The following is an 11,984-nucleotide window of genomic DNA, read 5'->3' as shown; positions in this document are numbered from 1 at the left end:
CATTAAGACCCTAATGAAATTGAGATAAAATTTGATATTAACTAAGCAAAACAAGTAAATCTAATTAATAAAGGCAAAACAAGTAATCTAAGAAAATGATTAAAGGACGTAACAAAAAAATTGAAACATGAAATTAAGGATAGGGTAAAGGTAAAGTTTTAATTGTTAAATTATATTTATATCCCTTAATTTGGTAAGGTACCAATTCGGTACAGTTTCAGTACATACCGATGGTATGAGTACCTAAAATCGGAATTTGACCGAAAAAATTGGTTTTGTTAGTACCATACCGAACCAATTTTGAATGGTGTGGTTTTAGATGATGAGGTTCGGTACGATTACACGGTTTCGATACACAATACACCCTTACATAATTCTTTTAAAAACACCTTTTATACATGAGATACTACATATTCCATCAGCAATGACCAAACCCACGACTTGTTCATTAAGTGACCTTGCATTGGAAAAAAGAGGTTCCAGGCTTCCAGCAAAATTTGAACTCGGATGTAATTCTTTTGCTTTCATACGAAGCAACTTTCAGACCATCTTGCTGTTAAAAGGCATATATCCCTTCTTTTTTTTCGATAGACAAAAGTTGATCATTTTTCACATAAAACAAACGTCCTTATATAATTCTTTTAAAAAATAAAAAATAAAAAACGCCTTTTAAACATAGAGGGTGAGATACTACATATCCCATCAGCAATGACCAAACCCACGAGTTGTTAATTAAGTAACCTTGCATTGGCAAAAAGAGTTCCATGCTTCCAGCAAAATTTGAACTCGGATGTAATTCTTTTGCTTTCATACGAAGCAACTTTCAGACCATCTTGCTGTTAAAAGGCATATCTTTTTTTTTTTCTTTCCGATAGACAAAAGTAGATCCTTTTTCATATAAAACAAACGTCCTTACATAATTCTTTTAAAAAATAAAAAATAAAAACGCCTTTTATACATAGAGGATGAGATACTACATATCCCATCAGCAATGACCAAACCCACGACTTGTTCATTAAGTAACCTTGCATTGGCAAAAAAGGTTCCAGGCTTCCAGCAAAATTTGAACTCGGATGTAATTCTTTTGCTTTCATAATATTATTCTCATTTAGAGGAGATAAAATCATATGAAATATTAATTTTTTGCCTTTATGTTATTGTCATTTTGGTTTTCAAAGAGTCAGCACCTAATTAAATAACTAAATAATAACAAACCTAAACGTCAGTTTGAAGTTTTTGAAAAATACAAAAATGCTATATCAATAAGCAGGCAAAATAGCAGAAGGCATCAGTAATTTCAAGCAAAATGTAAGATTGGATTAATAATTTCAAAAAAAATCGATTCTAACTCTAAAGGTTGATTCAAGTATTTGATTTAATTTGCAAGCAAATTTGATCATACTTGTGACTTATTTGACCCAAAATTCAATTGATTTGATTTGAAATTGTCTTCGGCTAATTTGATCACTAGTTCCTATGTCTACCAATGCAGTGTAGTGTGGATTCCATAACATCATTTTTGCCTTTGAGAATGGCACGGTTGATAAGAGTTTACTCTATTTTTTTCATCTGATATTCATTTTGTTTGTACAATTGTGTATTTGTAAGTCTTCTTCTTGACTATCAATACAATAACGACACAATTTTAGTCTCTGCAGGGGCACGACTTACTTCGAAGACAACACCTGGTTGGATATGGGGCTGGCTCGAGAAAGGCACGATTACCTTTCTAGAATAGGGTACTGTGGATGGTGTTGATACAATTAAAGCAACTCTAGAGGGAATGGTCTGGGAATTGAGGCGAATGAATAAGGAAAAAGATAGATCCACACAATTTGGAGCAATGTCAAACAGATGGACCAAATACTCCCTTGCCCAATCGAAGTGAAGCGATATTCACAATATATTGTGCCAATTATTACCATCTTGGACCTGCTTAAAAGTGAATGAATTATACCTTACTAGGATCACAACATCCAATTATGGGCGGAGAATCTTGCAAGGCAAGGCACCAATTGCATAGATCTAGGAACAAAAATACTTTCACCACAAAATTGTATTTGTAGTTCTGTCATGTAAGATTTCATCTGTTTCTTTCAACAAAAAAAAAGAAGAAGAAGTTATGGTGGATGAGATGGCCACACTTACCACCATAATTGCATACAGAGTACTCACCTACCAACACTCCATCAAGAGATGTGTTCGACTCACCTTAGCTACATGCTCCCCGAGGGGTTCTAGCCTGCAAATTAGAAGGAAAAACACAAAGCAAACAAAGCAACAATGTAGAAACAAGGAGCAGAGTGAGGATGGCAAGGGGTCGGAGGGGGGAGCCATCCTCTAAAAACTAGTGTTTGTTGTGTTGATCAGGGGAATATGTGGGGAGCACACATATTATGATGATGAAAACAATACTCAATTATGATGATAAAGTGAAGCGAGACATTGGAATTGCAGAGAACATAAACTGGCTAGTTATATGACGAAAGTCTAGTTGGAAGAGATGAAGCATGTCTCATGGTGTCTAGGCGACAAGGGGAGAGCAAAGCAAGACGACACTACAATTTGTGAAGTTGGAAACATAACCATATATTTTCCAGTTCTAGTGAGGTCCTATTTGCTATTGCGACATGTATTTGAAAGGATAACGTCGTACTTTGCAAGGTGATGGGGATTCATAGTGGCTTACAAGAGGCTCGAAGGATGGGCCTCTAATAGATGTAGGTTAGAGGTGATTCACAAAATGTAATTTAGATGATTGAAGGGCTTCTTTGGCCAACGTGCATGGTATGCCTCAAGTATATTGAAGATATTGTGTATTTACTAGCTGGCTTCAGATTGATTGTTTCAATATCAAGTGAGAGAAACTAACCGATGTATGGACTTCCTTGTTGGGTTAGTTTGGGTTATGGAAGAGATTCACTTGGATCTAGCTTACCAGAGACTCTTCCCAAGCACCGATACCCATGGTCTAACCTAATTTAGCTTCACATATCTTTTTTTATTTTCTCCATGCCTTTAATGATCTTCATTTGAGCCATCTCACATATATGATTGTCTAGGACCAAACCTCTTATTTTTGAACTAAAGTTTCTTCTTTTAAAATAGAGCAAATTTTGAACCATTGTATCTTTAATTCCAACAAAAAATTTTAAGATTAAAAAATCATTATGAATTTTACCTTTTTTTGGAAATGGCTTTCAAATAAAGTGGAAAGCAAGAATGATAAAACAATTACTATGCTTTTTAGAATAATAACTGCTAGAGTAGCTCAGTTGGTTAGAGCGTGTGGCTGTTAACCACAAGGTCGAAGGTTCAACCCCTTCCTCTAGCGGTTTTTCATCTTCTATATAAAAATCACTTTTTGCGTTTAATATCTGAAACTAAATTAGGTTACATAAATAATATTGTAGATTGATAGACATCTGGTCCCATGGTCTAGCGGTTAGGACATTGGACTCTGAATCCAGTAACCCGAGTTCAAGTCTCGGTGGGACCTTCTTTTTTTTTTTTTTATTTAATTTTTCGTAGAATTGTTTCGCTACCCGGATCGGTTTCTGTCTAGTCAGTTTGAAGGGTTTAAGCCTTTTACCGAATCATTTGAAGGGTTTAAGAAGCTCTTCTTCCACGTTCGTCTACCTTTCGCCAAGTCGAATGGCGGAGGGTTTCAGAGAAGCGTAACCCTCCCAGTAACATTCATGGCTGCAACGCTTTCCTCTCTTCTTATTCGTCGGAAATGGTCCCTGAGGAGCCCTATTATCCATTTGTGGACTCGAACTTCCTATTTGAGTCATGCCCGCAGCATCGAATCCTTCTCAACGTCTCAATCCTCTCTCCTACAATCCGAGACAGAGCCACCAAATGGTCCTGACCCCAAAACGAGCCTCTCGGCTCGCATGAGCTTCGTATTTGATCAAATCGATGCCATTGAGAAAGAGAGAAGTGGAAAAGACGAAGCATTGCAGAGGATTCGTGCTTGGAGAGAAACCAAGAAAAAGAAGAACGAAGAGGAGGGGACTTCGCAGCGGCCCGAGGTTTCATCAGCTGCGGATTCGAATTTGAATTCGGAGTCGGAACCTATAGTGAAGAAGGAAGATAATTTGTTCAAAAAAGAAGTTCAGCTGGTTCATCCTTGGCCAGAATGGATCGAACTGATGGAGCGATTGGTCAAGCAGAACTACTTTGATCATCGGAGAAAGGATGAGGATGGACTTCTTGAGAGTCTTAACATTGACCCATCTGAGTTTGCAGAAGAAGGTTTTGATTTCACCAGGGATTGGATCACCGTCCGTACTGCTTGCCTTAACTTTGGTCGCGACCGTTTTGATATCTTGAGGTCTGTATTTCTTCCCCCGCTTCTTTACTGCCTTAAATATCTATTAGGAACTCGAAGAAGCTTCCTTTCTTCTCTTTTTTTGAGAAATAGGAGTCCATACATTAATCAATGCAAAACCTTGTTGCAAAAAGCATTCATTCCTTAGTGCTATTTTTTTTGGTGATTAGTAAATCCTAATTGCTGTTAAGCCGGCTGAATTATGGCACAAAGGTTTCAATCAGTTAAATATGATTACGATAATGAAACTGCAATCACCCTCTCCCTTTTCCTCTCCTCTCAAAGGAAAAGCATACATGCCCACATACAGCCTCAAAATGAGGAATGAGGGGATGAAAAGAAAAAGCCTACTACAAATATCTGTCTTTGTTGCCTATTCAGCATCTTGATCTTTCCATTGCTAATCTGGCAAAGGTTTCAGGTCTCTATCAAGGAATGACATCCAAATTCTTGTTGGTCATGGATGCCCTAGTACAGACACCAAAGTTGTTTTTTCTGGAAAGGTGTTGAGGAAGCATGTCAACCTTGATGAAGGAGATGTATGTATTTCTTTGGCATCACTACCATTGGATACCTTAATAGTGTTTATCTAGCTGTGTGTTGTGACTTTTAGCAGTGATGGCGCATGCTTTAATTGATACCTAGCAAACCTTGACTGCTTGATGCAAAACTTAAATCTTAATTTTCTTGGAGTAGATATTGGAAAAGTATTTAGCTGTGTGGTGTTACCTTGAGCAGTGACAGTGCATGCTATTAGTGTTACCCTGCAACCTTGACTGCTTGATGCAGATTAGTATTATTTTGCTTGGAGTGGATATTGCAAAAAATATGTTCTAGGTACTAATTACTTTCAATGGATTTAGAGCTGCTTTTTGTTGATAGCTCATCATGCGACATGCCGACATCACAGATCTGTTCTGCTTTCTGACCTTTTTCAGGGTCAGGAGGGATTGAAGGCTGTGGTATAATGGTGTTCCAATCCTTTCTGGTTAGGCCTTCCACAGACGCCAACTGATTCAATGGAGTGAATGTGGTGCAGTTTGTGTTCAGTTGACTCTGTCTTGATAAAATGTTGGCAGATTGGTTTGGTGATCCAAATCTTTGTATCTATGTTTTCTATGCCCTAGTCTCTAATTTCTCTTTTGTTTTTTTCTTTTTTTCCCCACAATCAAGACTCCTTGAATGCTAGGAAGAAGTCAAAAGAAACTAAAACTAAGGAGAATGATAGAACAAATTACACTACTGAGAACAATTGTTTAGCACAGTTGGTAGCAATGTGCGATGTTAAAAACCACCCTACCAGGAGGTCTTGGGTTTCTTAACTTTGCTCCCTCTTCCACAGAACGGTTACCGATCTATAAAAATAAAATAATGTAATCCTATTTTTAAGGACTAAAACTTTACTGAAACAGGATTGAATCTTAAAAAATAAAATTTCAGATTAGGGAGAAAAGACATCAGATGGTCAAATTAGATTTAATTTTCAGGTCAAGTTCTATTCTTGAGGTAAGGATCCCTTGCTGAAAGTTTCTGATTGATCTAATGGTTGGATCTGAAACTATGAATCAATCCTTGTAATGCTAGGATGGATATAATAGTTAAACGGTTAAACCACAATTAATGATGACGAAACTGAATTATATTATTAGTCAAACCCTGATAAAATATGTATGAGCAATAACAAACGGCTGAGTAGGGAACTCTATTTCAGCAATTTCAATTGAAAGGAAATCAATTCTGGAAACATAGGGCAGAATCTGAAGATAGTATTTAGAACATATTGCACCGGCACCCCAAAATGGAGGCCTTAAAACACTAGCACCCTACTGTATATTTGAAATGCACACAAGGCCATTTCTGTTAGAATTGTTAGTGGCACATTCATAAAGATTAAAGATCATTATACCCTTGTGCATAATGGAGTGAAAAGACTGCATATACCCTTCTCCATGACTTATTTTCCCAACAACTTTTCATCAGTTCTTTCTCATCCAAGCCCTATCTCGTCTTGAAACATAAAAACTGCATTATTAAAGCTTGAAGCATCCAATTCTGCACAAAAGTAGTAATCATTCAGCTTCTGCAATTCTCCAGCAAGAGGCTTATAGATTGTATAATCAGCATGAATTCCATATTTCCCAGCAATAATCAAGTATGCTTTTAGAACCTTTACCCCCCAAAAAAACTATGCTCCGACAACCAAAACCACGATGAACTTAAGGATTCATTGAGACTAGTTTAGATGTGGATGATGGAGGAGTTGCTCACTTTGACCCATTTCAAGGCGGGTGTATGCTGGTCCTCTGGAATTACCAACCCTGCTCAAGCAATTGACCATGACATATATAAACACAGCTATAGCTGAAATACTTATAATTACAGAACTTGATATTTCATAGAAACAAATTATCTAAACATCATGATTTTTGCTCACAGTTATGATTTTTTGTTCTCCTCCCCTCCCTTGTGAACTTTCTTCAAATTCCACCTGCCCTTCTCTTTTCCTCATTTCCAGATGAACTTTGGGATCCAGGCAGTCAATAGCTACCCCTGAAAAAGTTACCTTGCGCAGCATAATAGAGAAAAAATGATGATGCGATGGATGCAATTTCTACATGGACAGCGAAGCCAATTTATTGTTTATGCGAATAGCATCCGATAAGGAGACCAGAGAGTTGATGAAGGAAAAAGCGAGAACAGAAACATCTATCAGGGTAACTTAGGAGAGAGCATACATGGTTAAGGCCCAGATGAGTTTGTGTATCTCAGTAGATTTTCGTCTCACTGGTCAAAGTTATTGGCATGAAGACAAGGTGTTGATGTCTTTTTTTTCCCCCTCAAAATTTGATAAGGGTATTTAGGTAATCTCATATCATTAGGATGGGTAATTTTGGAATTAAAAGAAAATAGACAGTGGGTTAGCAGTAGTTGATGTTGGATTGGACTAATCTGTCCAATGAAAATGTAACTTTGGGGTGTCTTCACTTATTAAAGATAAAATGGAGTGCTAGTGTTTTAAGGCTTCCATTTTGGGATGCCAATGCAATTTGCTCTAGTATTTATATCCTGATCAGCAGCAGGTCTGGATCAAAGGTATTCTCGTATGATGCGAAACTCAAAAGATGAGGATATCTGCTAGTCAGATCTGTTTATTGGTCAATATCAATGTAACAAAACACTTCTATATAGAATCTTCAGACAGAATATGATATGATATTTGCAAAAGACAAGATTTTTCTTGGTCATTGGTGAACAAGAAGGAAATATGAACAAGGGTAATGCCTTAACAGAAAGAAGAGTGCACCAAGGTTCCCTATTGCGAGGTGTCAGGATGGATTGAGCACCAACAAGCCTTGGTCAATCATAAGGAAGGAGCATTCAACAATAGGCAACAAACATGAAGCTTCATTAATCAAAATTATGTAAAAAGCTCAACCCCTTCCAAAGTTGTATAGAAAGATGTAAGAAAAACTCTAGTACTAAAAAGGGAAGGCCTAATCCAATCCTTAAACTAATTAGGTAACTTAAACTGACTCAAAACAGGTCTGGAATGATATAATCCTATTCCAGCCTAACTATAACACTGCATAAAAATTGAACTAAAAGATAAGGACACTTAACTAATCCCATATCCTGGGCACATAAGAGTGAGACATTACATTGTGAACACATGGGATCAAGGGCTTGACACATACATAACCAACCCGAGGCTGATTTTCATTAAAATAAGCCCATGATTGAGGTGATTTAACTGCATCACAAGATCATGTATATCTTAAGCAAATTTGAGACATGGATCTCTTTCTCTGTCAAACACATATGCAGCATGCTGGCCTCTACCATTAGATGGTCTTGATACCCATACATGATTGATATAAGAAGGCATCAGTAGAGTGCAAAACTTGCTGAGATTTGGGGGATACATAGAACAACAATAATAGCAATTTATGATACATATCGGAACAACATCAAAGCAGCTGCATAATTGGTCATGCCTTCAATTCCACTATAATCTTCTGTACCAACGCTCTTGAAAGGCCAAGACAATGTCTCAAGTGTGTGTCCTGGATAGTTCTCTGCTCTCCTGCTTTGGTTGACCTACCTATGCTTTTTCCTGCTCTGCTTTAGATTTGTCCATACAGATAATTTTCATTTCTTTTGAATGATTGTTTATACATTTCTAGGTCTGTAGCTCCTGTAACCTAAGAAGCTCCTGCAACAAAGCATATCTGCTAGCACGCAAAGAAGATGAGGCACGAACTCTTGATGTGATACGTATCTTATTGACATTTGGCTTTGAACCCGTGAAGGGCACAGTTGAGAATAAATCTCTGCTAAAATTGAAATCTGTGAAAACAGTTGTCCGTAAGCTGCTTCATGAGATTGTCAAGTTGAGTTCAGTCCCAATAGATCCGAATCTTCCACCACCTGTAATAAAGAAACCTCCTCCAAAAGTGAAGCAACCGCCTCCCCCTCCAAAGAGACGAGTAGGTCGTGATGATATTGAGATGAAAAAAGGGGACTGGCTCTGTCCCAAGTAAGTTTAGCTTTGTTTCTATTTCTATCATTTCTCCTGCTGTTTCCTTTTAATTCTGAGAAAGAGAAGATGATTATCAGGTATAGCTGTGGACTTGTAAAATTAGAGCAAGTCACATGTAAAAAAGATGCTGCTAATAGACCCCAGTATTTGATGCAGATGATCCACCCCAACCTAGTTAGGTAGATCTAGTCACTAGGCAGGATGGTCTTAGTTATCTTCTATATGTAGGTTTGTGCCTTTCCTTGACCATACACTGGTGTTTTTTTCCATCCAAAAGAGAAGACTTCAGAGTTTTGATGGTTATGTTTATCCCAAGTGGTAAATCTATCACTTGCTGGGAGGATGTACTGAATTGTGGGTCATTTTGTGCCTGCGTGATCCCAGTATAATGGTTTTGTGAACCATCCCTAGAGCTCTTTAAATTTTTTCTCTTTCTTACAAAATTGGTCCATGAATATCTTTGGCCTGTACTAGATTTCTGTGAATGTCAATTTGTTTGCAGCCAAAATGCAATATGTGATGTTTGTAACTTGAGGGTCTCTTTCTAAATTGTCTTTTGATGATATCAATTGCAGGTGTGATTTCATGAATTTTGCAAAGAACATTGATTGCTTGCAATGTGATGCCAAGCGCCCAAAGAGGCAGCTGCTTCCTGGAGAATGGGAATGTCCCGAGTAATCTCCTTCTCTCTTTCTCTGTGTGATTGTCTGTGTATGTGTACCTGCTTGCTTTCTCATTTTTTGTGTGGTAGGGCTTAGTGGCTGAAACAATGTTGGACGGTCAAAAGCATTTGGGCAGGCTTGTTTATCTGGATCATTGTCCAGAAATATTATTATTACTTTTTGTTGGAAGCTGTGGGAGGGAGTGGGGGTGGGGGAACTTCGGGTAATAATGACCAAATAAAAGATAGTGAATCTGGTGGTAAAAACGTATAAATACCTTGCATGAGATCTGATTTTCTGATTTTAGATGCTTTGTCACCCCCTTCCCAGGTACTTTCGGCTACTTGTCTTCAAGTTCCTACGTATTTATGATTGTTGCTTCTATGTCCTGCAGGTGTAACTTTCTGAATTACAGGCGAAATATGGCGTGCTTTCATTGTGAGCACAAGCGCCCACCTGATGAATTTACCGACAACCAAATGCAGGCAAGGCCTGCTAGTCAGAGAAAAGGATTGGAGAGGGTTGGTCGCATGCCTGGGACTTCTAATGACTGGAACTTTGATTTTGATGACAATGAATCAGATGGTGCCGATGTTGCTGCTTTTGAGTTTGCAGATCCCCCCAGAATTAGTGAAGGTTCTTCACATGGTCGGGCTCAAGGAGGAAATTTGAGTGAGTTTGAGGATGATTCCGTTGAAACCAGCAGAGTCCTAAATACTCGTGAGAGAAGCAGATACTCTGAACCTCCTCAGACGAGGGCAGGGAGGGGATTTGATGACTTTGATGAGGAAGAGGATGATGATGTGGATTCTTATGAGCTAGACACACCTGATAACAATTCAATATCAGAAAGTTCCTCAAAGCATTTTTCAGAGGTTGAAGGATACTCAGAGTCTGAAGGTTTTGAAGGTCCCAGTCAGTACCGTAAGCCAGCAAGGCCAGTGCGAGGAAGAGCCGCATTCTCCAACATTGAGGATCTTGAGCAAGACTCAGACGAAGAACCTTCTGGTTATCCTAACTGGAAATCTAGTCATGTTATGGATTCTAGACATATAAATAAAGGTAGAGGAAGAAATGGTCCATCCAGGGGAAACACTTTTGGCTCAGATGATGAACTAAACATTGATTCTGATTCTGATGATAATGCAGATCGCAGTTTCAGGGCTAATAGTAGTAAAAAGAACAAATGGGATCCTAGGAGTACAGGAAGTTACAGTTCTGAAGGTGACTTTGGTCCAGGATCTGATGATGATCTACGTTCTTTTGAAAATAAGACATCAGGAAATAGAGGTGGTCCTTATAGAAGAGGATCCAGGGGATATGACCGTTTTGATTCAGCAGGTGATACAAGGTCCAGATCCAATACTAATAGAAGAGGAAATGCCAATCTTGACACTTCTTTTCGAGATTCGTTTGGGAACAACCGAAGGTCTCAAGGTGGTGACTATGGAGGTCAAGGAGTAAAAGACAGAGGTGGTAATTTGAGCAGGGGATATGGCCGTTTTGATTCAGCAGGTGATACACGGTTCAGATCCAATACTAATAGAAGAGGCAATTTCAATCTTGGCAGTTCTTCCCGAGGTTCTTTTGGAAGGGACCGAAGATCTCAAGCTGTTGATTATGGGGGTCAAAGAGTGAGAGACAGGTGGTAGTTTGAGGAATTTTGGTAGGCAAATATAGCAATTTTGGTACTGGTGGCAACAGGAACAACCAAATGATTTGATTGTCAATCACGTCCAGCGGGCGGTATTAGTGATGATAGTCCATGGGTACATTACTGAAAGATGGAACAGTGATAAGTCTTTGACTTCTACATGTATTATGGTGGTTTTTAATAATATGAGTTGGCTAATGTGTTAATGAACTAAATTCATGGTAATCTGAAGGAAGTCAAAATGCCTATTGGTTGATGTCATTCTTTCTACATGACCATGATCAATTCTATCAACAATACGTTCTTGGAGTTGCAAATTTTAAGCACACTTCACCAATTGTCCGAGATATTTAGGGGTTGTACGGTAATGTTTCTGATCTGTTTCCCTGTTTTTAGGTAAGAAACAGTTTTTTCTTGTTTTTATGCATTTGCACTGTTTCTTATTGTTTTTGGGTGCTGAAATCATGTATGGTTATACAGGAAAAAACGTTGCTGTAACAAAAAAAAAATGAAGTAGGGAAGAAACCTTGAGTTGTTAGTGTCTCAAAATAGGAGGTTATGTTTTGATGTCTAAAAGACAAGAATGCCCCTTGCCTTTTCAAAAGAGGCCCCTTTTTTTTTGGGGGGGGGGGGGTTGAGAAATAGTGTTTCTCAAAGTGGGCTATAAAGTGTGCCAAAATGTGGGTTCGTTTAACAAATGGAGAGGGGAAAAAAACACAACAGACTGGGTTACACATGTGGTTTGTTTCTGTTCTAAGAATACAAAAAGCAGAAGAAACCAGAAATGTGAACATT

At 38.2% G+C, this 11,984-nt stretch overlaps 1 protein-coding gene and 2 non-coding genes across 3 annotated transcripts; all 3 read left to right on the top strand.

The window, feature by feature from the left end:
- The first annotated feature begins 3,260 nt into the window (after positions 1–3,260).
- Positions 3,261–3,334, top strand: TRNAN-GUU (transfer RNA asparagine (anticodon GUU)). The gene has a single exon. It is a non-coding gene; the product is annotated as a tRNA-Asn (tRNA).
- Positions 3,335–3,427: 93 nt separating this feature from the next.
- TRNAQ-CUG (transfer RNA glutamine (anticodon CUG)) lies at positions 3,428–3,499 on the top strand. Its single transcript has one exon. It is a non-coding gene; the product is annotated as a tRNA-Gln (tRNA).
- A 99-nt stretch (positions 3,500–3,598) lies between these two features.
- LOC149019272 (zinc finger (Ran-binding) family protein) lies at positions 3,599–11,835 on the top strand. Its single transcript, XM_089153306.1, has 5 exons — positions 3,599–4,336; positions 4,755–4,872; positions 8,518–8,870; positions 9,449–9,547; positions 9,930–11,835. The coding sequence occupies exons 1-5, from the start codon at positions 3,699–3,701 to the stop codon at positions 11,185–11,187; spliced, it is 2,466 nt and encodes an 821-aa protein (XP_089009432.1). The 5' UTR covers positions 3,599–3,698; the 3' UTR covers positions 11,188–11,835.
- Positions 11,836–11,984: the final 149 nt, after the last annotated feature.

The sequence above is a fragment of the Hakea prostrata genome, chromosome 4 (assembly GCF_041222555.1).
Source record: "Hakea prostrata isolate BN-2017 chromosome 4, UWA_Hpros_2, whole genome shotgun sequence".
In the NCBI taxonomy this organism is placed as follows: Eukaryota; Viridiplantae; Streptophyta; class Magnoliopsida; order Proteales; family Proteaceae; genus Hakea; species Hakea prostrata.
Note: the sequence above shows the minus strand (reverse complement) of the source record. Positions and strands in the feature narration are given on the sequence as shown.